This window comes from Podarcis erhardii (assembly GCF_964252035.2).
Source record: "Podarcis erhardii genome assembly, chromosome: 13".
In the NCBI taxonomy this organism is placed as follows: Eukaryota; Metazoa; Chordata; class Lepidosauria; order Squamata; family Lacertidae; genus Podarcis; species Podarcis erhardii.
The window spans coordinates 49,361,422-49,387,651 of NC_138502.1; the positions used below are offsets into that span (position 1 = coordinate 49,361,422).

General features: G+C 44.5%; 1 protein-coding gene across 12 annotated transcripts in view; it reads left to right on the forward strand.

The window, feature by feature from the left end:
• FHOD3 (formin homology 2 domain containing 3) overlaps positions 1-26,230 on the forward strand; it is a 366,192-nt gene that overhangs the window by 155,868 nt on the left and 184,094 nt on the right. For all 12 annotated transcript variants that reach the window (XM_081836232.1, XM_081836231.1, XM_081836221.1 and 9 more), the window contains exon 4: positions 15,291-15,358. In XM_081836232.1, coding sequence (XP_081692358.1) covers positions 15,291-15,358 — 68 coding nt within the window. The remainder of the gene's footprint in view (positions 1-15,290; positions 15,359-26,230) is intronic.

Sequence of the window (26,230 nt, forward strand, 5' to 3'; positions counted from 1 at the left end):
ATAACAAGAATACAAAGCTGAAAATGAATGAACTGCAGCTAAAATATTATGTTCATTTTTCACATGGTCTAGTCCAGGCATGTCCAAAGTCTTATTTCGGGGGCCTAATCTGGCCCGCAAGGTTGATTAAAAAAAGCTCAACAACGCAGGTTGGCCTTAACGCACATTCACTACTTCATCAAATCTGGCCCTCTTTGAAAAAGTTTGGGCACCGCTGGAGTCCCTCCCCTGCCCACCCCCCTAATATTCTTAAGAGGGTCTGTTCTCCAGTCTTCAGAGAGTAGCTAAAAGTGGGGAGGCAGAAAAAGGTCCGCCTTTCCTTCCACTCTGCAGTTTTAATCTGAAATCATAGGCTCAGCACTGTGCCCAGAGCTGAGAAGCTGCCCGCCCTGTCATAAAATGTGCCTAGAACAGTGGGAGTTTTGAACACTGTTACAACACTCTTCAAGGCCAAAATAATGTGGTGAGTTGCAAACATTTATATCCAGTTTAGGTCGGGCTAATCTTCCTGTGCTGGTTTTCTTGCCTGCAGTCACCTTTCTCCTGCAGTGCCAACACAACTGGCATTTTAAGTTGCAGGTTCTACTTCTTTGGCCATCAAAGGGGCTGTGTTGGTCCACCCCAGGGGTCAGCAAACCTTTTCAGCAGGGGGCCGGTCCACTGTCCCTCAGACCTTGTGGGGGGGGCGGACTATATTTTTTGGGGGGGAAATGAACAAATTCCTATGCCCCACAAATAACCCGGAGATGCATTTTAAATACAGTGGTACCTCGGGTTAAGTACTTAATTTCTTAACCTGAAACTGTTCTTAACCTGAAGCACCACTTTAGCTAATGGGGCCTCCCGCTGCCACAGCGCCGCCACTGCACAATTTCTGTTCTTAACCTGAAGCAAAGTTATTAACCTGAAGCAATATTTCTGGGTTAATGGAGTCTGTAACCTGAAGCGTATGTAACCTGAAGCGTATGTAACCCTAGGTACCACTGTAAAAGTACACATTCTACTCATGTAAAAACACCAAGCAGGCCCTACAAATAACCCAGAGATGCATTTTATTTTATTTTTTAAAAGATATTTATTAAAATTTTCCAATTTAATACAAAAAGAGACGCATTTTAAATAAAACGACTCTACTCATGTAAAAACACACTGATTCCTGGACTGTCCGCGGGCCGGATTTAGAAGGCAATTGGGCTGCATCCGGCTCCCGGCCCTTAGTTTGCCTACTCATGGTCTACCCTTTACCGCAAAGTTCTTCTTTGGAGGTTTGGGGTGCAGCCTTGCAGTGACCTTTGGCCCCCTGGCCAGGGACAGAAGCCAGGGTATTGCTATGCTTCACCAGCAGCCACCTGTGCAGGATTTGTTTGCTTACGGTTAGCGGGACAGAGCAATGACCTGTTTTGCAAAGAAGTTGATGTAATGCATGTAAGTTTCGTCTGGAGTATTCTGAAATCTTTCTTTGGAAGAGAAGAGCAGAGGAGAAAAACCTCGGTGGGATTTCTGTGGAGCAAAATGGGAAGAGAGCGGAATCCCAGCCCCAGGCAATCTGGCATCTCCAGCAAGCTCAGAGCTGCATAAGTATGTGTGTGTGACATTTAAAACAAATGTGGGATGCAGCTGATCTTGAAGCAATGACTTCCAGACCGCGGAGGATATGGCAAGTTTGATAAAAACACCCTTTTGAATATAGGAGGACACTCCGGACTCTGAAATAAAGGGATGCGTCGACCTAAAGCCGAGTTTAAAAAGCTGATTTGTACTCTGTAGTTTTGCTTTCCCTTGGTGCCTTCCCCCAATGGCAGTTAGGTGCTTTAAAATAAAATAAAATAGGATGATGTCAAAACAAAACAAATTCCTTCCAGTAGCACCTTAAAGACCAACTAAGTCAGTTCTTGGTATGAGCTTTCGTGTGCATGCACACTTCTTCAGATACTATCTGTAATAGGACGATGTGTGAGACATATCCAAGTTGGGTCATTGCTACGTATTTGTTAGGTGCTCTGAGGGATGGGGACTTCATTTCCATCCCTTTGTAATTACGAGGGAGATTGTAATTAAAAACGCAACTCTTGTATGTCCAGCCTTGAACCCTGCCAGCAACTGGAGGGATGTCAGGCAGGCATTCTGGCTGTGCACTAGCTCTGAGATTACAAATCTGCTCACCAGTGGGAAATGATCTATAATGAAATTAAGAAAATCCTTAAGTGGACATTTGCAAAGAAACCGGAGGCTTTTCTCTTGGGCATGGTAGGCCAAATGATTCCAAAGAAAGATAGAACATTTTTTATGTATGCAACAACAGCAGCAAGAATTCTTTTGGCAAAGTATTGGAAGACTAAAGAACTACCTACTCTGGAAGAATGGCAGACCAAGGTGACTGAATTTATGGGACTGGCAGAGATGACCGGCAGAATTCGTGACCAGAGGAGAGAGACAGTGGAAGAGGACTGGAAAAAATTTAAAGTTTATCTTAAAAATTGTTGTAAAATTTCGGAATGTTAAGATGTCAAGGGATTTGATATAAAGAATTACAGCTGTAAAAATTTAAGCTTAAGAAAATTTTAAAGAGAATTAAATATAAAAATGGATGAAGGATTGCTAAAAAATTTTAAAACAAGGATGCAGTGAAGGGGAGGTATGGGGAAGTCGTGTTATGTTTGTTTGTATTTTATGTTGTAAAATTAATAAAAATTATTTTTTTAAAAAAAATACAAATCTGCTCACCAGATGGGGTGGCTGAACATGTCCTTATACAGGGGTGAGTTGTGGCAAAACCTATCCTTTCAGCTTTACCACAGAGTTATTGTGCCTCAGGAAAAGAAACCTGATAAGGCCAAGGGCCCCTTTAGTTGAACTTTCTGTTCTCTGAGTGGCCAACAGAATGCCTGTGGAAGCAAGAAATGAGCACAGTAACACTTTCTCACTCATGTTCCCCAGAATCACATTTAGAGGCATTTTGCCCCTGTTTGTTGTTGTTGTTGTTTAGTCGTTTAGTCGTGTCCGACTCTTTGTGACCCCCTGGACCAGAGCACGCCAGGCACTCCTGTCTTCCACTTCCTCCCACAGTTTGGTCAAACTCATGTTTGTAGCTTCGAGAACACTGTCCAACCATCTCGTCCTCTGTCGTCCCCTTCTCCTTGTGCCCTCCATCTTTCCCAACATCAGGGTCTTTTCCAGGGAGTCTTCTCTTCTCATGAGGTGGCCAAAGTATTGGAGCCTCAGCTTCACGATCTGTCCTTCCAGTGAGCACTCAGGGCTGATTTCCTTCAGAATGGATAGGGTTGATTTTCTTGCAGTCCATGGGACTCTCAAGAGTCTCCTCCAGCACCTTAATTCAAAAGCATCAATTCTTCGGCGATCAGCCTTTTCCCCTATTACTGGAGGTAATTGTCTCTTTCTCAAGAGACAATCGAGTGCGCCTCTGGAGGTGAAGTCAAACATCTGCGTTTGCAGCAACTGGGCAGTGTGTATGGAGGCCCTGAGCTGCCCAGAAGACAAGACCCCCATTTTGGCCTTGCTGATGCGGTCCAAAGGAAAGCAGAGCAATACGTTTGGCATCAGCTTGGCTGCAGGAGTTGCTGGAATGAGACATACAAGGTGCCATAAAACTACCTTAGGGACTCCATTCCAGATTTGTGTAGGGTTTACTCCTTAGCCTTTTCTTCTTCCAAAGATATCCCACAAGGCAGTGGAGATTTAGGATCAGTTTTCCTTCCCTTAGGTGGGCCACCTTCCCAGGTTGATGAACCTCATCAGCGCCTCACTTCTCTCCACAGCTCATACAGAAAATGTCTTCTTGACCATTGGACCCACTCTTGATAGAGCTGTAGTGGGGGTGGGGGGTAGGGGGGCTGTGGCTCAAGCTCCCTGGCAGCTGAGGTGCAGCAGCAAGTGGGTTGGTCTAGCACAGCCTTTCTCAACCTGTGGGTCCCCAGATGTTGTTGAACTACAACTCCCATCACCCCTAGCTAGCAAGGCCAGAGCTCAGGGATGATGGGAATTGTAGTCCAACAACGTCTGGGGACCCACAGGTTGAGAACCGCTGGTCTAGCAGGCAGGTGGATGGAGGCAGTGGGCAAGGAACTTGTTGGAGGCGGGCTCCATTCATCCTCTGTTCAGGCTCCACACACACATCCATGGTGCATGCCCCCACCCCAGCTGCCCAGTCCACTGGGGAGGGGGGGTGCAACGCTTGCCCCATGTGCCAGCAACTCATGCTGTGCCTCTGACTTTTGGTATTATGTGCTGTATCTGTCACAGCCTGCCTTCATATGCAGGTGAAGTCCCTAACACACCGAGGGCTACCCTCCCAGGTTTAACCAGTTAATCGAAGCCGTTCCAAGGGGGTGGCTTCTGTCACATGCTGACAGAAGCTTCCAGCAGCCTCTGTGTGGGAGTTTAGTGCAGGGTGGGGTGCAAACTACCCCAGAAGGAGCGCAATGTTTTCCCCACCAGTTGTGGAAGTGGGGAAACACACAAATGGGCCTAGGGCAGAGGTAGTCTGTGTTGTGCCCTGCAGGTGTCATTGGACTCCAACTGCCATCTGTACGACACCATGTTGGGTATACCTGGCTTCAAGGTCGGACGAACTGTGGGAAGGAAGCTAAGAATTTGAGGTGGTGGAGACTATGGGCTGAGAAGTTGAAGAAGAAATTGAGAATTATGGGGGCACAAACCATAAATGCTACGGTAATGGTGGTGCAAGAAAACCCGAATAACGTAGTTGAGGACTTAGTTTAGATAGTCATAGTTTTGCAGTCAGTTCATATACTGATTCTAGGTTTCTTGTTATATTTTGAAAACAGCAGGCCTAGGCAAAAGCTGTCTTGGGGTTGTTACCCAGGCCAGCCAGCTCATTTGAGAACAACAATAAATAGAGCCTTCAGTTCAGTGAAAAACTCTGCCAATAGAGATTCAGCAGGAGCGTTCTGTGCCATCTGTTAAAGGCCAGCTGAAAATCTGTTATATTCTGCCAGGCCTGTGCACGGAATTAAGAATGCATCCTTCCACAGTGGTCAATTGATATCGGATTTTGATCTTTTTAATGTGGTTTTTACGGTACAGTTTAATGTGCTTCCGTTGCAAACAACTTTGATCCATTTTATGAAATAAACGGCATAAAATATTTTTTAGATTTATAAGTAAACAAATGCATGCTGTTAAAAAATGCAACGCATCCTTTCATCAGATTGAGTGCATTAGTTTACCCTCTGACCTCAAATTGAGAGTCCTTTTAAAAGAACCTTCTGATTTTGGAGGGGAGAGGAATTTTTCCAGCTTTCTCAAATGGTTTATGGTACAGTGGTACCTTGGGTTAAGTACTTAATTTGTTCCGGAGGTCCGTTCTTAACCTGAAACTGTACTTAACCTGAAGCACCACTTTAGCTAATGAGGCCTCCTGCTGCCGCCGCGCCACCGGAACATGATTTCTGTACTCATCCTAAAGCAAAGTTCTTAACCCAAGGTACTATTTCTGGGTTAGCGGAGTCTGTAACCTGAAGTGTCTGTAAACTGAAGCGTATGTAACCCGAGGTACCACTGTATTCAAATGGGGATTAGAAGTCACCATTGCCATCTAAGTCTTATTTTTCACTAAACTCTAAGAGGTTTATCGTGCTTGAACTGTATCATGAGTAAAAGAGAGGTGTAAGAAGTGGTAGTGGATGATTTCCCCCTACCATCTTTGCAGTCCTCAAACGACTTACAAATATGTATTAAAACACTCGAAGGTCTTTAACTGCATTTTTATTGTATTAATTTCCAAGTGCTTTCCCCATTGAACTATTGTTTAGTGCAAATGGCATAGTCTAATGCATCTGATTGATTGGCAAATGTTTTCTTGGCATCCTGCCATCCAGCAACTGTTGGAACATGGTTGCTTGGAAAAGACACAGAAAAGAGAACGTTGCACTCAAAAGTGTTGCTGACTCTGGTTTGACAGTCATCCCTCTTCCCAAGGAATTCTGGGAATTGTTGTTCTGTGTGGAGGGATGCCTCTTTTAAGAGGCAATACCCCTGTATGGGAGAATTCAGAACCCCACCATGCTATAGTTACCAGAATTCTTTAGGCAGCAATATCATTACAATTCCATTTTGTTTTTTCATTTTTAAATGTTATGATACTATCATCTGTTTCATTACATATTTACACATAAAATCTGCTTTCTTTCTTTCTTTCTTTCTTTCTTTCTTTCTTTCTTTCTTTCTTTCTGGATGCAAACAGTTCCCTTTATGGAAAACAGTTACATAGCTAAACAAGGCCTTAAATACTTGTATGTATACTACATCTTGTAGAGTAGAAGAAATAATCTCATTACCAATAAACCCTGATCTTATTCCAATATTTTCCTTACAGTTGTTGACTTCATTGCAATATATGCTGAATTCCTTCAATTGTTTAAACAAATGGGATTCCTCTGGTTGAACTGAAGACGCTTAGGTATCCAATGGAAAAACATAGAACTTAACGTTGGATGTTTCTGAAGCCATATCCATATAAAGGTTTGGCATAACTTGGATACCCAAATCTCAGATTCCTGCATCACGGGGGGGGGGGCTGGATTCAATGGCCCTTGGGGTCCCTTCCAACCCTACAATTCTATTATTCTATGATTCTGCTAATACTGCAAATTCAGTTACATCAATTTGTGCATTTTATAACCAGTTGCTTTGTGCCTCTTCCTGGCAAGCACCACACCAAGTTGCAGAGGGAGCAGCAGAATAGCTTTGCCCCATTATTTGCTTATGTCGAGAAAGTGTTTGTTCTTACTTGCTCAACTAGAATGCCGCAAAGCAATTAGACAACCTGAAAGCAAGAGTTGTGGCAGTCTGCTATTTCTGCTCCAGTGGTATATCTGTTTCTCAGTTGTTGTGTAAGTAGATTATTCAAGTGTAAAGGCAGGGGACGGACAAGAGAGACCAGCAACAAAATTCCAGTTACAGATAGGTAGCCGTGTTGGTCTGCCATAGTCAAAACAAAACAAATTCCTTCCAGTAGCACCTTGAAAGACCAACTAAGGTAGTTCTTGGTATGAGCTTTCGTGTGCATGCACACTTCTTCAGATACACTGAAACAGAAGTTTCCAGACCCTTCTATATAGTGAGAAGGTGGGGAGGGGTATTACTCAGAAGGGTGGTGGGAATGGGTGATTGGCAGATAGCTGTGATGAGCCTGTTGACGACTCTTAACGACTGCAATAGGTCTTACAGGAAAAAGCAAGGGGTGATTTTTCCTGTAAGACCTATTGCAGTCGTTAAGAGTCGTCAACCCACCCTTCTGAGTAATACCCCTCCCCACCTTCTCACTATATAGAAGGGTCTGGAAACTTCTGTTTCAGTGTATCTGAAGAAGTGTGCATGCACACGAAAGCTCATACCTAGAACTGACTTAGTTGGTCTTTAAGGTGCTACTGGAAGGAATTTGTTTTGTTGCAGCAACAAAATGTTTCGGTGTGGAGTTCTCCTGTTCAAGGAAACAGGCAGTCATGCTCTCTTCAATGATACCCCATTGCACCCCCTGCCTCTGGTTTTCCTTTCCTTCCCATCAGTAATTCAGCATCCCATGGCCACTGGGCATGCTCAGTGTTCATTGCAATACCTGATCTCAGGTTTCACTCCTGCTTAGGGTCTGTAGGGCAAGGATTAAAATCTCAGGATGTGAGTCTATAAGGAACGGAACAGGCTGTTTTAAGCTTGGCTTCATGAGAGGGTTTTTTTATCAGTTTGTTCTGCTGCTATCTACCATGTCCTTTAGGATCCAGCTAGGTTCTGCGCTCCATGGGATTCAAGTTCCCAGGTATCTGTGCCTCCATCCCCGAGGAGAAACCTATACCTGCTGCCTTGTGGAACACATTCAGGAGAAGAAAAGGCTAAGCAGCAGGGATGTCTTGTCCATAGAGGCAAGTGTAAGTAAGAGCTGTTCGACAGAGCTGTTCGACAGAGGAATTTGCTGCCAAGGAGTGTGGTGGAGTCTCCTTCTTTGGAGGCCTTTAAGCAGAGGCTTGACAACCATATGTCAGGAGTGCTCTGATGGTGTTTCCTGCTTGGCAGGGGGTTGGACTCGATGGCCCTTGTGGTCTCTTCCAACTCTAGGATTCTATGATTCTAAGTGTCACGGGGTGCCAGGGCGCCAAGTTCTGGAGGGCGTCAGGGAAGAGGCGGAGGCTGGATGTGGCACCTCCCGGCATTAATTCACAGCCCTCGCCCACCTCCACCATCCCACGCCTAGAGCCTCTGCCTGCCATGGCCATCGCAGCATAGGCACCAGGGAAGAGGCGGAGGCTGGGCGCAGCGCCTCCTGGCATCAGCTCACCCTTGCCCGCCTTGCTGGAGCATCAATGTGCCCGGAGCCTCCGCCTCTTCCCTGCTGGAGGAGCCACCCTCCAGCTGCTGCCCTTCTCCTCCAGCCTCGCAAAGCTGCCAGCAGCACTGTAAAAAGGTCAGCAAATCTGGGAAATGGGGGCGGGGGGTCAGCGCTGGAGGGATCTTTGCACCACAGCGCCAGATATACTTAAGACGGCCCTACTAAGCAGTAAACTCTACACAAATCCAGAGTAGAGTCCCTAAGAAAGTTGGATGACAGCTTGTATGCCTCCTCTTCTGGCAACTCCTGAAGCCAAGCTGGTGCCTAATAATAATAATAATAATAATAATAATAATAATAATAATTTATTTGTACCCCGCCCATCTGGCTGGGTTTCCCCAGCCACTCTGGGCGGCTTCAACAAAGAATACAAATACACTAAAATGTCACACATTAAAAACTTCCTTGAACAGGGCTGCCTTCAGATGTCTTGTAAATGTCAGGTAGTTGTTTATCTCTTTGACATCTGATGGGAGGGCATTCCACAGGGTGGGTGCCACTACCAAGAAGGCCCTCTTCCTGGTTCCCTGTAGCTTTGCTTCTCGCAGTGAGGGAACCACCAGAAGGCCCTTGGCGCTGGACCTCAGTGTCCGGGCCGAACGATGGGGGTGGAGACGCTCCATCAGGTATTGTTCTGCATTCCTTTGGATCACATCAGTGAGGCTGAGAGAGAGGTCTTGTCATCTGGGCAGCCCAGGATCTGCGCAGACTTGCACCCTAGAGAAGTCACTTTGGTGCTGATAACGCAACAAAAACAACACAGGAGACAGCAGTTATGAGTTACTGGTCTCTGCAGCCATAGCGGGCGCTGGGATTCTCGGGCGGTTTGGCTTCACCCCCAGAGGTTGCACTCTATTGTCTTTCAAAACAAGAATTTAAACCCACCCACCCACCTTACCTATGGCTGAATCCTAAATATATATTAGAGGCATGGACAGTATGTGGGGGGGGGGCGTATTTATGACCCTGGGACTCGGCCCTGAAGCTTGTAGCCTGGGTTTGGGCCATGGCCTCGTGAGCTAGCCATTTCAAGTCACTCATCCAACCTATCAGCACCCCAGATTTTAACTGGAGTAGTGCCTTGTACCGAATTCTACAGCAAGCCGTACCAAAATAAGCATACGGAAATAGTTTATTTTTCAGCAACAGACTCTGAGGATGGCCTGAGCGTTAACTGACAGCTGCCTGGTTGTCGGGGTTGTTTCTGCATTTCGCATTGCACAACATAATGGTACATTGTCAGATATCTGAGGAGAGCTAGCCCTCGCCTGGATAACCACTGATCAATAACCACTGGATAACCACTGATCAATTGAATAAGTGATCTACTGCAGCGCTTTCCAATAAGGGTAATTATATGCTGTCAGCACTCTTTGTGAACAAATAATGAGGAAAGCATTGATTCATTGGTTTGGCGGGGGGAAGGGAGCCCTTTTTGAGAAGCGCCCGTGTGCAAATCCTGAGAACTTGCTTCATGGCTCACTTCACAGCCAGTTCGTATTATCATGTTTCAGGTCTCCGGGAGCCCAGACAGTCTGAACAAAAGAAATTACTTCATTTCTTGCGATAAGTTATTGAAACCTAGGAGAGGAATGACAGAAATAATTATGTGCTGATGATATGTTTTGCATTCAAATGGTTTGTGTGAGGTTTTGTAGTGTAGGTACAATACTGGTTTTGCTAGACTGTGGTGGAAGCACACAGGGTGAAGCAGAGAGGTCTCCAGAGATCTCCCTCCCTGGCACCTTGAATGCTTTTTGCAATAGTGTCCCAAGGTCCTAAGAGCAAAGAGGCCCTAGTACAGGCATAGGCAAACTCAGTCCTCCAGATGTTTTGGGACTACAGCTCCCATGATCCCTAGCTAACTGGACCAGTGGTCAGGGATGATGGGATTTGTAGTCCCAAAACATCTGGAGGGCTGAGTTTGCCTATGCCTGCCCTAGTACGTACAAAGGCACTTTGTGGTGGAAATTGCACCACTTGGTCATAGCAGTGAAAATCTGTTGTGAGGTTGCGTGTTGACTGCATCCTTTCAAAATGATTATCTTCATCACCTCTTTTATGTGCTAGTCATCTATCTGCATTTATCTACCTGTCAGAGAAAGGGAGAGAACACTTGACAACTTTATTCATCCGGTTGCATATAGGCCACCTGCCAACCTAGCAGTTTGAAAGCACCCCCGGGTGCAAGTAGATAAATAGGGACCGCTTACTGGCGGGAAGGTAAACGGCGTTTCCGTGTGCTGCGCTGGCTCGCCAGATGCAGCTTGTCACGCTGGCCACGTGACCCGGAAGTGTCTGCGGACAGCGCTGGTCCCCGGCCTCTTGAGTGAGACGGGCGCACCAACCCCAGAGTCTGTCAAGACTGGCCCGTACGGGCAGGGGTACCTTTACCTTTTTATTTTGCTTTAATCAGACCACAATTTAAAGTCAGAAACTATTTTTTCTCTGCTGAGTATAAATTGTGTCTCCCCTGGAGTAGTCAGGGAGAAAATGTGAAGGTTTCAAATAGTGTGTGTGTGTGTGTGTGTGTGTGTGTGTGTGTGTGTGTATATGTGTGTGTGTGTGTGTGTGTGTACACACACACACACACAGTCAGATTAGATCAAACCCTATGAATTTGTAACAGGCGAAGCTGCAGAACCTCAGCAGACATGCAGAAGAGCAGCATTAATGTACTAATGGGCACTGTGCCTGTGGCTGATCCCCCTCACAAAATGATATATTTTGCTGGGTCTGGGAGTAAAAAGGAAAGTGCATTGTCTTGCCAATAGATTTATTATTGGCTTTTGTAGACAAAAACAAAGCTCAGACGAAAGCCTTGTTTTGGCGTCGCTCCAAGGTATTTTTTCTTGCTCTTGCTGGACACCAGTTAAATTTGTCTGACATTCAATGAAAGAATGGCATGCTGCAATAATTAGTTTTATATGCCTCCTGAAAAACGTCCAGACATTTACTTTGTTCTGTGTTTTCACCCTCTGCACCAAGCAGTTGACTTTCGTTAGTGATACACAATACAGGATGCACTCAGTGATGAATCAGACTGGGAGGGACTCGGGATGTTGGAGCATCGGCAGCTGCTCAAATCATAGAAATCATAGAATCATAGAATCATAGAGTTGGAAGAGACCACAAGGGCCATCGAGTCCAACCCCCCGCCAAGCAGGAAACACCATCAGAGCACTCCTGACATATGGTTGTCAAGCCTCTGCTTAAAGACCTCCAAAGAAGGAGACTCCACCACACTCCTTGGCAGCAAATTCCACTGCCGAACAGCTCTCACTGTCAGGAAGTTCTTCCTAATGTTTAGATGGAATCTTCTTTCTTGTAGTTTAGATCCATTGCTCCGTGTCCGCTTCTCTGGAGCAGCAGAAAACAACCTTTCTGCACATGTTCTCTGCACTTCATACTGTTGCAGTGTGCAAAGGAGAACATGTAGAGAAAAGTTCATAAGCCACGGAAGCACATCTAGTTTTCGGATTCTTCCAGCGCAAGTTGCTCTTTGGACATGACAGAAGCAGTACGACAACCCAGAAGTGAGACGTGTGTCAATCAAACAGCCACTGATTTAAATCAAGTGTGCCACCTGCGGTTCCTCTAACCTCTAGCTCTCCTTGCACAAATTGCGACCCATGAAGCTGAGCATCAGACAGTGAACATGCATTATGGCCTGCCATGCATGCACATGGCGAAAAGAAAAAGGGTTATCGTGCTCCTGGCGAGCTGACACACGGGGCTATGTTTGGCTTAATGCACCGCAACTTGCACATTTCTGCATTAGAAGAGCAGCTCCGGGTAAAAACAAATGCATTGCTAAATACAGTTCTGTGAAAATTATGATGTTGTTAACTGAGATAATTCAGCTGGTGGAGCATGAAATTCTTAATCTCAGGATTGTAGGTTTGAGACCACATTGGGCAAAAGATTCTTGCAATGCAGGGGATAGGACTAAATGACCCTCACAGCCCCTTCCAAATCTATGATTCTATAGAAGTCACAGAGTATTCAGTGTGTGTTCTTTCTCTCAATAATTTATCTGAATCATAGAATCGTAGAATGTTCGCTTTTGCTTGAACAAAAGGAGAAAATGTTAGTGAACTTTAACTGATGCCTCCTTTGGATTTTTTAAAAAGTAGCACTACTAGGCAAAGGGACGTGGGTGGCGCTGTGGTCTAAACCACAGAGCCTAGGACTTGCCAATCAGAAGGTTGGTGGTTCAAATCCCCGTGACGGGGTGAGCTCCTGTTGTTCGGTCCCAGCTCCTTCCAACCTAGCAGTTCGAAAGCACGTCAAAGTGCAAGTAGATAAATAGGTACCACTCCAGTGGGAAGGTAAATGGCGTTTCCATGCGCTGCTCTGGTTCTCCAGAAGCGGCTTAGTCATGCTGGCCACATGACCCAGAAACTGTACGCCGGCTCCCTCAGCCAATAAAGCAATATGAGCGCTGCAACCCCAGAGTCGGTCAGAGGTCCCTTTACCTTTAATGAGGCTAGCACTCTTATGTGGATCCTCCCTATTCCCTGTTTAATTCTGTCTGAATTCTTATTTGAGGACACTGGGTGAGTCCTGAGGTTTTGCAGCATGGTGTTTGGGTCTTAAATTCAATGGCACTCTTCATTCAGGAGTAAACGGATTATCTGTTGGGTCCGAGAAATAAAATGCATTTGGTCATGACGCTTTAGGTCATCCTTATGTATTACGAGTTGTGGTAGTGTAGCGACAGAGACATACTACCTTGAAACGTGAAATCTGATGTGAAGGTATATAATACAACAGTCTTGCTGAAGCACTGCTGATCCAGGTCTATTCGATGCCTGGATGGCATGTTTCCTGGGAATCCCGTGTACACCATGTTGACTCTTGTGATGAAATTAAAATCTAGTTCTGCATCTCTTCAAAAACACACAGGCAGATAGACCCATCTTTGGACAAACTGTATGCAATTGTATGAGAATGAAGGGAATTTAATTCTAACAAAGGCCAGATGGTGGTATCTTTCCAAGGAATAATTTTGTTCCTATTTAGCACGTGAAGACAATACAATTTTAAAAATAAAACCCAGCAAGTCCCGTCCCACCCCACAAAAAAACCCTATTATCCTTTCAGCTTTCCTGACAAGACTTTACTTTATCCAGCCAAGAAACATAATGTACTTGTACACACCAGTGAATTGATTCTTGGGCTAGGATAATTAAAGTGTGTGTTTGGGTCCGTGATTACAAGAGACATTCCTTTTTGCAATGTTTTGTGCTGGGAATTTGTCGGCTCCGTAAGGAATAAGAAGTTGTGAGAACTGCGAGAGGGATAAATGGGCCACACATTCGCTCTCCAGCGCCAAGGACAGAATATTGCTTTGGAGGTTTACAAACAACTGCTGAGGCGTCTCTTTCATATTGGCTGAAACTATTTGGATCCCAGCAAATGTCCGTTATGTTTCGCTTCTTTCAGAGAAGAGAACCAAAAGCATTTGCTTCCAAAACATGCCTTTTCTGCTTATGCAGAACATATGGGGAACAAACCAGTGGGAAGACCTCCAATGGCCCCTCGCAGAAGCGAATAAGCTCCACTGGGGCCCATTCAAGAGGCTTTGCTGCTGGATTGCACCCTTTGCTGTTGCATTCATCTCTGTTGCATTTTACTTGTTTGGATTTTGTTGACCCCAGTAGAACAATGACCCTCCCATTTTCTTTCTTTCTGAGAAGTCTTTCCAATGCGCCCATGTGCTATCCTTGTGGAAGCTGTGTATATAGAAGTCTAGTTCTCCTATTCAAAAGTGAGGAAAGGAATTCTGGACACTCATGGTGACTATGATCCTACAATGTTTTAACCATCTGGCATAACCTGTCTTTTGCGAGTATATTGTTGGGTCTAGGTTCAAAATCAACCATCAAGCTCATTGGGCAACCTTGGACTAGTCAACATTGCCTCCAGATAAACTGTAACCAATATTCGTTTGTTACTTGGGGTTTCTTGGGGAAGACAAATCATGAAGCTGGGCTCCTACACAATGCTAAGCCAAACTATGGCTTGGCTGCAGGTAGTGTGGCAGCGGCAGGACTCAGGAAAGAACAGAGTAGGCACAGTTTTATCTCTGGCCATCAGCATGCTTGAATATTCACGTTAAACCATAGCTTGGCTTTCCATTGCGGCCATTTTATAAATTAATGTTTAATTTATTGATTGATGTTTAGTTACCCCCTCCCAGTTAAATGGTGGGACTGATAGCAAGCAAATACACCAGGAATCAGGATCACTGAAGAATCTACCCTTAACAAGGTATATAGATGCTCAAGCTCCTTCTTTCCATTCTAGCCATGTCAACAGGGGCAGCAAGATGAGATCACATAACAACCGTCCTAAAAGATCTGCTTCCTGGTTCCCTGTGTGCTGTTGGGCTTGGTTCAAGGTGATAATGATGGTTTACTAAGCCCTGTATTTGCAGCAACAGCTATTCCAATAGCCAATTTGATTCCTAAGATTGACTGAGCAGGGAGCAAGGCTCTGTTCACAGTTCCTGCCGGCATTCAGAGTGAAGAGACTTGCAGAAGTGTCTTCCTCATGATAGGGCCCCAACCCCGCCGGAATGATTTCCTATTTGAGGTGTATCCATCTCCTGAACTGTTTGGTTTCAGACTCCAACTGAAAACATGATTATTTGCACCAAGATTTCATAGTCTGATAAATAAAGGGACTGGTACTCATCAACAATGCATGTATTCCTATTTTAATTGATCTTTGTAGTGTTTGTATGTTTTTAGTGCTGCTCTATTTTGTGCCTTGCTCATATGTTTGATGTACGTTGCATTACTGAGGAATATTGATTAAAAAACCTCACAAATAATTCCATGCAGCTCCCTACAGTCATGAGAACTGAATTTTACATCAAACTTCCACTAAACTTTTTTCTTTTCTTTTGTCTTTTCTTTAGAAAAACTCTACAATTCAAATGGACGGGAGCTGAGGCGGGCCCTCTTCTCCCTGAAACAAATATTTCAAGTAAGTGAGCCTTTGTTCAGGTTCTTTTTGTCTGCCATTCAAGCTGGTTTCCATAAGATTACATAGGTACAGCCTTGTTTAACAGGAAGCTAGAAGATATTGGAAGCAGTTATGGGCAGGCAAGCACATTATTTACCCATTTTGAGTGTTCCCCCAGGTCCTTGACTTCATTTTGTCTGGAAGGGTAGATGGAGCAAAATGCCTTTTGCACGCCATCCACTTTTGCACTCATCACCCATGGTGGAAAAAAGAGAATCCCAATGGCACTATAAATACTCTCCCTCTCTTGAAAGGAAGGTTTTTTCTTGCTTCTTGAAATACTAGTGGTGACAGCACTATCCTTTGTTCTGTGTGCTCCCCCTTTCATCCTGCAATGTCAGGGGTTGAAAGGGGGAGGGTGCAAAACAGCAGGCAGAGTGGGTGGGTCACCTGCCATTTATTGTGGCTTGACACCCCTCCTCCCTTTCATTTTTGCAGTCCAGGGCAGGTAGCATAATGATGAATAAATCCTATGCATTTTCTGTTGGGCTGAAATTTTCAATGCTGGGTTTAGTTAATAAATAGGTGATGCAGAAGAGACCACTCTTCCATGCACTGATCTAATTTATGTTTTTTATACTTATTTCTGTAAGAGTTTTTTCCAAAAACCTTGATGAATTATGTATCATGTCGTGCAAATATTAGGCAACAGATTGTGAGCAAAATTGGGTATAAAATCTCTCTCTCAGTTTCTCTCTCTCTGTGCACACACACACACACACACACACACACACACACACACATTCATACACACACACACACACACACACACACACTCATATACACACAGCATTATGTCATGAATCCATTAATCATTGCTAACAATTGTGCTTTTCAAAGCTTTTAGAGCATCTCTTTTTCAGTCTGTTGAAAAGATTAACTTGAAGGTGTTCAGAGTCATAGAATCTTATCAGCAAGAGAAATAAAATGTCACACACTTCACTCCTAAAGAGTCATCAATCATCCTTAGGAGAGGAGAAGGAGTATTCCCCAATTGCTTCATTGATCTGAGGAAGGAGGTGTGGCACATAGAACACCCTGGTTCATGAAAAGAATGATGGATGACTCCTCAGGGACTGGAGTAGATGAATTTGATTTAGGGGCTTCATTTGTAGCTCGCCAGAGCTTTCTGTATTCAGCTACGAAAAGAAGAGAATACCCTCTGTCTGATGACTTCAATCTTCTCTAGTAAATTGCTTGGGTTCTGTCACAAAGAGGAGAAAACATTTTATTCCCCCCAACTTCTATGTTACAGACTAGTACTTTGAAATTTTGTTTTCGTCCTTGTTATTTTCTGTTGACAAAATTCCTTTCACATATACAGTGGAACCTCAGGTTGCAGACATAGGGTAATCTGTGATGGAGGCATGTCCACAACCCGCAGCACTTGCATCCTGAAGTGCCACGTCTGTGCAGGCGCGATTTGGCCTTCTGCGCATGCGCAAAGCGCTATTTAGCGTTTCTGCACATGCGCAAGTGTCGAAACCCAGAAGTAACCTGTTCCGCTACTTCGGGGTTTCCCGCAGTCCGCAACCCAAAAACATGTAACCTGAAGTGTCCGTAACATGAGGTATGACTGTACAAGCCAAAATAGGTTTAGGATTGTGGTCATTGATTTAAATTATCCATTGGGACATTGTATCACACATGATAAACCACTGGTGGACAGCAGTGGACTTCTCATGGTGTGGAAAGAAGAAGCCTTTGACGGCTTGCTTTTGAGGAGAAGGGTGGACCTACCAAAACCTGTTGTTGTTTAGTCATTTAGTTATGTCCGACTCTTTGTGACCCCCAAGGACCAGCGCACGCCAGGCACTCCTGTCTTCCACTGCCTCCCGCAGTTTGGTCAGACTCATGTTTGTAGCTTCGAGAACACTGTCCCACCATCTTGTCCTCTGTCGTCCCCTTCTCCTTGTGCTCTCCATCTTTCCCAACATCAGGGTCTTTTCCAGGGAGTCTTCTCTTCTCATGAGGTGGCCAAAGTACTGGAGCCTCAGCTTCACGATCTGTCCTTCCAGTGAGCACTCAGGGCTGATTTCCTTAAGAATGGATCGGTTTGATCTTCTTGCAGTCCATGGGACTCTCAAGAGTCTCCTCCAGCACCATAATTCAAAAGCATCAATTCTTCGGCGATCAGCCTTCTTGATGGTCCAGCTCTCACTTCCATACCAAAACCTACCTCCTCATATAATTAGACTCACCACCTCCTGAAGGGAAGAACTTCCCCCGAAGGAACCACCACACAAAGGGGCACACATGCCCTGTTTTCACTTTAATTGGGGAGAGGGGCCATGATTGATGAACAGGAGTAATCTTGCCTCTGGAATTGGTGACTGTTCAGGTGAACATTCTTAACATCTCCTTTCAGGCATTCACGCTCTGTGTGCACAAGTTGGGAGTGGAGCGAGTGGGGCTGGTGCATGCAGGAACATTCTCAGTAGGACTGGCATCTGTGGCCTCTGCACAGTTTGTGCCCACGTGTGTGCAACTGTGGTCTTGGACTTGCCTAGGGGTGTACTTCCATTGCTCTGTCCCAGCTCCTGCCAACCTAGCAGTTCAAAAGCACACCAGTGCAAGTAGATAAATAGGTACTGCTGCGGCGGGAAGGTAAACGGTGGTTCCGTGCGCTCTGGTTTCTGTCACGGTGTTCCATTGCGCCAGAAGCGTTTTAGTCATGCTGGCCACATAACCTGGAAAGCTGTCTGTGGACAAGCGCTGGCTCCCTTGGTCTGAAAAGTGAGAGCACTGCACTCCATATTCACCTTTGACTGGACTTAGCCATCCAGGGGTCCTTTACCTTCCTTACAATGGTGTTTGTAAAAGTCAGTTATTGTTAGGGTTGTGGCCTCATTTGGCAGTCTTAGCAGCTGTTTTTGAATGTGAAACTAAAACGACCACTAACAATAATTTAAAACAGAAAATCAGCTGGAATTTCTATGATGCCCAAGTATTAAATGTCATTGTTGTTCTGTAGCAATACTGGTTTTGCCTGGTTGCGGTTCCCTTCCATTAAGTGCTGTTACGTAGATGTATTATTTGTTGCAGCTGAGTAGAGCTTTTGATTTTAAGAACTCTTAGAGCACAATCCAGGTTACATACCGTGGATCTTAGTTAGGTTTACTAAAAAAAAAGTTAAACGTGCTGAATTCTCTTTATTTAAATTAGTGGAACTTCAAAGTCCTTAACTGGCTGGATTGCATACTTAGTTTCCAGTTTAGTTTTATTATTCAAATATTCTTGAATGTGATCCACAGTTTGACTTTACAATTTTCATGTGAGGCTGTTTTCTCTTATTTGCTTGGTTATTGAAGTTGATTACACACATACGTAAATAATTTTATTTGTATGCCGCCTTTCCATAGTTAAAACAATGCTCAGGGCAGCTTACAACATGGAAAAAAAAACCACATAATCCAAAACATTAGAAAAGTAGTGATAAACACCCCCCAAAAATGCCCATCAAAAAGTACACAGCCAAATTGAACAACTTCCGCATAAATCAAGTAAGATCTAAGATAAAGATGCAAAATTAATTGAAACAAAATAAAATAAAATAAAATAAAAATTCTTTCCAGTAGCACCTTAGAGACCAACTAAGTTAGTTATTGGTGTGAGCTTTCGTGTGCATGCACACTTCTTCAGATACGCTGAAACAGAAGTCACCAGACCCTTAGTGAGAGGGTGGGGAGGGGTATTATTCAGAAGGGTGGTGGGAATGGGTGATTGGCTGATAGGTGTGGTAAACCTGCTGACGACTGTTAACGACTGCAATTGGTCTTACAGGAAAAAGCAAGAGGTGAGATGGCTAAAAATAGCTTTATCATGTATAATGAGATAAGAATCCAATGTCTCTATTCAGACCAGGTTTCTCCATGGTTTTAAGTTTGGTGATAAGTTGCAATTCAGTAGTTTCTCTTTCCAGTCTATTTCTGAAATTCTTTTGTAATAAGACAGCTACTTTGAGATCTTGTATAGAATGTCCTGGGAGATTGGAGTGTTAATTTATGCAAAATTTATATCAGCAACAGCAACAACAACCCCCCAACCAAACCCTCTAAACAACTGAAAATGGCTGAAAATGGGCGGGATGGAATGGGTCAAGGGCAGACTGGGGAAATCCCCACTTATGTCCTATAAGGGAACCCAGTGTAAGTGGCTTCCACTGCGGAAAGAATGTGGTTGGTCAAAGGAGCTGTGGACATAAAAAACTTGCTTTAGGCTATTCATCCTGGCAGCCCTTAAACCAGAGGGTATAAACAAATATAGCAACCCACTATTTGAATCCCCACCCCCAAAATGCATAATCCTGCAAATTTTAACCAGTCTCCTTAAAGTTATCATTTGTTGCTCAGGGGAAAGATGTAAGGAAAGGTAATAGAACTCAAGAAGCAGAAAAACTTCCTGCAGTCTCAACTTAGGCAGGCATTTGTCGTTCTTGGGCTATTCTTACTACTCCCAGTGCTAGAATGTGTTTCTGTTCTTTGAATGTGAAGATTCTTCATAGTTTTGGATGGTTCCTGTCTCTTTTGCCACTTTAAATCAGCTTCTTCCTCTGAGGAGTCAATCACATTCCCTGCACAATCAGCTTCATGGGAACTTGGGAGAGTGAGAAAACCTGTGTTTGTTCTGATTCAGCAGTAAAACACTGGATTCTCCGGAGAAAGCTCCAGGACAAAACAAAATCCCTGCTTGGATCTGGAAAACGTGGACCCCTGCCTAGAAAGCGCATAGGAAAGCTAAGTGGGGATGAGCCCTAAATTCATTTTCAGGAAAGCAGACTCTGGATAGCCGAGGAGGAACTTAGCAAAGACCGATTCTGTAAGCATCAGTGCAACTGGAACAGACCACTAGGAATATACAACAACTTCACTGGCACCCAGTTATTTGCATACTCCAGTGTGAGTGCCTGGAGGTGGTTGGAGGATGGATGGCGGCTAATGGATTGAGGTTGAATCCTGACAAGACAGAAGTACTGTTTTGGGGGACAGGAGGCGGGCTGGTGTGGAGGACTCCCTGGTCCTGAATGGGGTAACTGTGCCCCTGAAGGACCAGGTGTGCAGCCTGGGAGTCATTTTGGACTCACAGCTGTCCTTGGAGGCGCAGGTCAATTCTGTATCCAGGGCAGCTTCTACCAACTCCACCTGGTACTCAGGCTGAGACCCTACCTGCCCGCGGACTGTCTCGCCAGAGTGGTGCATGCTCTAGTTATCTCCCGCTTGGACTACAGCAATGCGCTCTACGTGGGGCTACCTTTGAAGGTGACTCGGAAACTACAACTAATCCAGAAAGCGGCAGCTAGACTGGTGACTGGGGGCAGCCGCCGAGACCACATAACACCAGTCTTGAAAGACCTACATTGGTTCCCAGTATGTTTCCGAGCACAATTCAAAGTGATGGTGTTGACCTTTAAAGCCCTAAACGGCCTCGGCCCAGTAGACCTGATGGAGCATCTCCACCCCCATCGTTCTGCCCGGATGCTGAGATCCAGTGCCGAGGGCCTTCTGGCGGTTCCCTCATTGCAAGAAGCAAAGCTACAGGGAACCAGGCAGAGGGCCTTCTTGGTAGTGGCGCCCGCCCTGTGGGAGCCCTCCCATCAGATGTCAAAGCGATAAACAACTACCTGACATTCAGAAGACATCTTAAGTCAGCCCTGTTCAGGGAAGTTTTTAATGTGTGATTTTAGTGTATTTTTGGTTTCTGTGGAAGCCGCCCAGAGTGGCTGGGGAAACCCAGCCAGATGGGCGGGGTACAAATAAATTATTATTATTATTATTATTATTATTATTATTATTATTATTATTAATGTTTGTTGCCCTCAAAACCTTAAACAGCCCAGACCCAAGTTACCTTAAGGACCACCTTCTTCCTGTGCCCCTGCTTGCTCCGCTCATCAGCCACCAGCTCTCTGCCACTGCACCCACATTAACCCCCTAAAGCAGGCATAGGCAAACTCGGCCCTCCAGATGCTCTGGAACTACAACTCCCATCATTCCTAGCTAATAGGACCAGTGGTCACGGATGATGGGAGTTGTACAGTCATATCTTGGGTTGAATATGATTCGGGTTAAGCGTTTTCATGTTACGCTCCACGGTGACCCGGAAGAAATGGAACGCGTTACTTCCGGGTTTTGCCGCATGCGCTCAAAATTATGTCACGCACATGCGCGGAAGCGGCAAAAGGCAGTCGCGTGTTACGTTCTACTCAGGATGCGAACAGGGCTCCGGAACGGATCCCATTTGCATCCAGAGGTACCACTGTAGTCCCAAAACATCTGGAGCGCCGAGTTTGCCTATGTCTGCCCTAAAGCTTCCCTTCCCACTGGTGCAGCAGGTGAACACATTAAACACATTTGCCCTATACTGAGTCAAACCAGTGGCTTCCTCTTCTGGAAGTTCTCAAAGGACAATCTAAACCCAAGACTATCTAGCTGAGAGGCCAGGGAATGAAGCAAGGCCACACAACTCCCTCCCGGCGAGGTTTGTCTTGCTTTTTCTTCTCTTTTTAAGTTTCTTTTTTTTTTAATAAATATTTATTAAGGTTTTTAAATATAAAACATAATAAACAATCTTACTTCTTTCACAACAATTTCATCACTTCTTTGGGCTCCCTCACGTCTCCCGCTCCCATTTACATCGTTAAAAAAAAAATTTTCCAAACAAATTATCAACTTGTTTACAATCTCATGTCCACTCACACATATAATCTAGCGCTTCTTCCAAAAAGTTTTATATTTTCTTTAGTCTCACTTATCATCAAATTTAAATCTAGTTTAGTGGTGACCAGTTTTTTATAATCTAGCATCCTTCTTAACACTCAACCAAATTACAATGTTTTTGTAAATACATCTTGAATTTCTCCCAGTCTTCCTCCAACTTCTCTTCTCCCAGATCACGGATTCTGCCGGTCATCTCGGCCAGTTGCATATAGTCCATCAGCTGCATCTGCCACTCTTCCAGTGTGGGTAGATCTTGAGTTTTCCAGTTTTTTGCGATGAGAATCCTTGCTGCCGTTGTTGCATACATGAAAAATGTTCGATCCTTCTTTAACACCTTCTGGCCGACAATGCCCAGAAGAAAGGCCTCTGGTTTCTTTGTGAAGGTATACTTAAATACCTTTTTCAGCTCATTATATATCATTTCCCAGAAGACCTTCACCTTAGGGCATGTCCACCAGAGGTGAAAGAATGTTCCTTCATTTTCTTTACATTTCCAACATTTATTATCAGACGAATGGTATATTTTGGCAAGTTTAACTGGGGTCATGTACCATCTATATATCATTTTCATAACATTTTCCTTCAGAGCATTACATGCGGTGAAGTTCAGCCCAGTGGTCCACAACCTTTCCCAGTCCTCAAACATAATGTTATGCCCAATGTCCTGTGCCCATTTTATCATAGCCGATTTAACCATTTCGTCTTGTGTATTCCACTTTAGCAGCAAGTTATACATTCTAGATAATACCTTGGTCTTTGGTTCTAACAATTCTGTTTCTAACTTCGATTTCTCCACCTGGAACCCTAACTTTTTGTCATTTTTAAAAACTTCTTTAATCTGAGCATAATGTAACCAGTCTCGCACCTTATCCTTCATTTTCTCCAAACTCTGCAATTTCCAATTGTCTCCATCTTTTTCTAATATTTCCCAATATTTTGGCCATTTGGCCTCCATATTGGGTCTTTTTTGGGCCTTGGCTTCCAGAGGTGAAAGCCACCTTGGAGTTTTATTTTCCAATAAGTCTTTATATTTTGTCCAGACATTAAACACTGCTTTCCTGACAATATGGTTCTTAAAGACCTTATTGATCTTAACTTTGTCATACCATAAATATGCATGCCAACCAAAAGCATTGTTAAAACCTTCCAGATCCAACACGTCAGTGTCTTCGAGAAGTAGCCAGTCTTTTAGCCAGCAAAAAGCTGCGGCTTCATAGTACAACTTTAAGTCTGGCAGGGCAAAGCCCCCTCTTTCTTTTGCATCTGTTAATATCTTAAACTTAATTCTGGGCTTTTTGCCCTGCCAGACAAATCTAGATATATCTTTCTGCCACTTCCGGAAGCACTCCGCTTTGTCCACAATCTGTAATGTTTGAAACAAAAACAGCATTTTTGGCAATACATTCATCTTAATAGCAGCAATTCGGCCTAACAAAGAAAGCTTCAATTTTGTCCAACTATCCAAGTCTCTCTTAATTTCAGACCAACATTTTTCATAGTTATCCTTGAATAGACTCAGGTTTTTTTGCTGTTATGTTTACCCCTAGGTACTTTACCTTTTTAACCATAGTTAATTCTGTTTCTCTCTGAAACCGTTCTGACTCTGTGTCTGTCAAGTTTTTTCCCAACACTTTGGTTTTCTGTTTGTTTAATTTAAATCCCGCCACCCGACCAAAGTCCTGTATCAATTGTAATACTCTTTTCGTACTAGATTCTGGCTCCTGCAGGGTCAAAACTAGGTCATCTGCAAAAGCTTTAAATTTGTATTGTTTCGCTCCGACCTGAATCCCTTCCACCAACCGGTCCCCTCTAATCATATTCAAGAGCACCTCCAGAACCGAGATAAATAACAAAGGGGAAATCGGGCAGCCTTGTCGTGTTCCTTTTTCAATTTTGAACTCTTCTGTAACCACATTGTTAACTATCAGTTTGGCCTTTTGTTCTGAATATATTGCATCAATCCCATTCTCAAACCCCCGTCCCACTCCCATTTCTTTCAAATTTCCCTTCATGAATTTCCAAGAAATATTATCAAAGGCCTTCTCCGCATCTATAAAAATTAACACTGCTTTTGTATTTATGTCTGTTTGCAAAAGTTCCAAAATGTCAATAATGTTCCTAGTGTTAGCAAACATATGTCTACCTGGGAGAAAGCCTGCCTGGTCTTTATGAATTACTTCATTAAGAACTCTTTTAAGTCTACTTGCCAAAATGTCTGCAAATATTTTGTAATCCACATTCAGAAGGGAAATGGGACGATAGTTTTTGAGTTGTGTCTTTTCAGTTTCAGATTTTGGTATCAATGTGATAAAAGCTTCCTTCCACGATTCCGGCGCCTTCTTCCCTTCCATAATTTCATTGCAGACCTCCATCATTGGTTGGATCAAATAATCTTTTAATGTCTTGTAATACTTGGAGGTCAAGCCATCTGGCCCTGGAGATTTGCCCAGTTGCATGTTCTGAATAGCTTGTTCAATCTCTTGTTGTGTTATTTTGTTATTCAGGATTACTCTGTTTTTTTGTGACAACTTTGTTAGTCCATTTCTTTCCAAAAATTGTTTAATCTCAACCTCATCTTGCGGCCCTTGAGTGTATAATTTTTTGAAGTATCTCTGGAAGCACCTTCTCTTTTTAAGTTTCAGGCATCTGGCAATGCCTGCATTTTCCTGCAGATGTTTGGGGCCTCTTGATTGTGCTGCTGATACTGGTCTTCTTTGCTAGGCTTCTGCTGTTTTTATTAATGTGCTGTTGAATTTTTCTTTCCTGGTTTTAATCTGCGTTTTCTCCTTTTAAAAACTGTTAGCTGCCTTGTAGATTCTAAAGAAGAAGATAGATGCAGCTTTAGCAGAAGTGTGCTGGTTCAAAAAGTACATAGAATATACATTTTTTTCTCTTCCTTTTAAAGGTGTTAACAAACCATTATTCAGCCGATTCTCTCTCTAAAGGATGGGTTTCTGTTCTAATGAGCAGTATACATCAAAGTCCTGAAGTTTCCCTGTGCCTTTTGGTCTGTATTTTCCTCTTTTGCCACCAATTCTGCTGTCATCTTAAACTAATTTATATCCCTGGAAGAAAGAATCATAATCCTCAAACTCTAATCCTCCTTAAACCAATTTGATTTTTCTGTCCTGCGCTGGGTTTGATGTGCAAGATAGCTTTTGTCTGGTAGTGAGTGAAACATAGTCAGCTTGTGTTCACAGGTCTTCCACATAAAGTCACATTAAAAAGAAGGAAAGAGTAGTTGTGGTTCAGTCTGGGCCTTGTTAAATAGCTGGTTGCACCTAACTAGAAAGTGTAGCTGTTAATAATAAGAAAAAACACCTATCTGATTAATATTTTGAAGATGATTTTCAAAAAAACCCAGTATGAATAATTGTTTTCTCAATTGTTTCTCTGAAGCAGATTTAGGTACCGTATTTTTCGCCCTATAGGACGCACTTTTTCCCCTCCAAAAATGAAGGGGAAATGTGTGTGTGTCCCATGGGGCAAATGCAGGCTTTTGCTGAAGCCTGGAGAGCGAGAGGGGTCGGTGCGCATCGACCCCTCTCCCTCTCCAGGCTTCAGGAGAGCCCCACCGCCAGCCCCACAAGCTCGGGGGACAGCGGGGAGGCGAAACGCCGCCATCCCGCTGTCTCCCGACATGGTTTGGAGGCTGGAGGCGGGGAGAAGCCCGCTTCTCCCCGCCCCCAGCCCCGCAAGCTCCCAGAGAGATGGCGAAGCTGCACGCAGCTTCGGGATCGCTCTGGGACCCGTTCTGGGGGCTGGGGACGGGAAAGCCCACCCCCAGCCCTGCAAGCTTCCAGAACGATCCCAAAGCTGCGCGTAGCTTCGGGATCGCTCTGGGACCCGTTCTGGGGGAGGGGGAAGTTCGGGCTTCCCCCTCCCCCAGCCCCACATGCTCCTAGAGCGGGCTTAGCGCAGCTCTTCGCAAACTGTGGGAGCCAGGTGCGACTCCGCGCTGGCCTCCAACGGCTTGCGGAGAGCTGCCTGTTCTGGGGGCTGGGTGGGGGAAGCTTGGACTTCCCTCGCCCCAGCCCCGTACCTGGGGGGGGGGAAATAATCCCCCCCCTTTATCCCCCCCCCCAAATCTAGGTGCATCCTATGGGCCGGTGCGTCC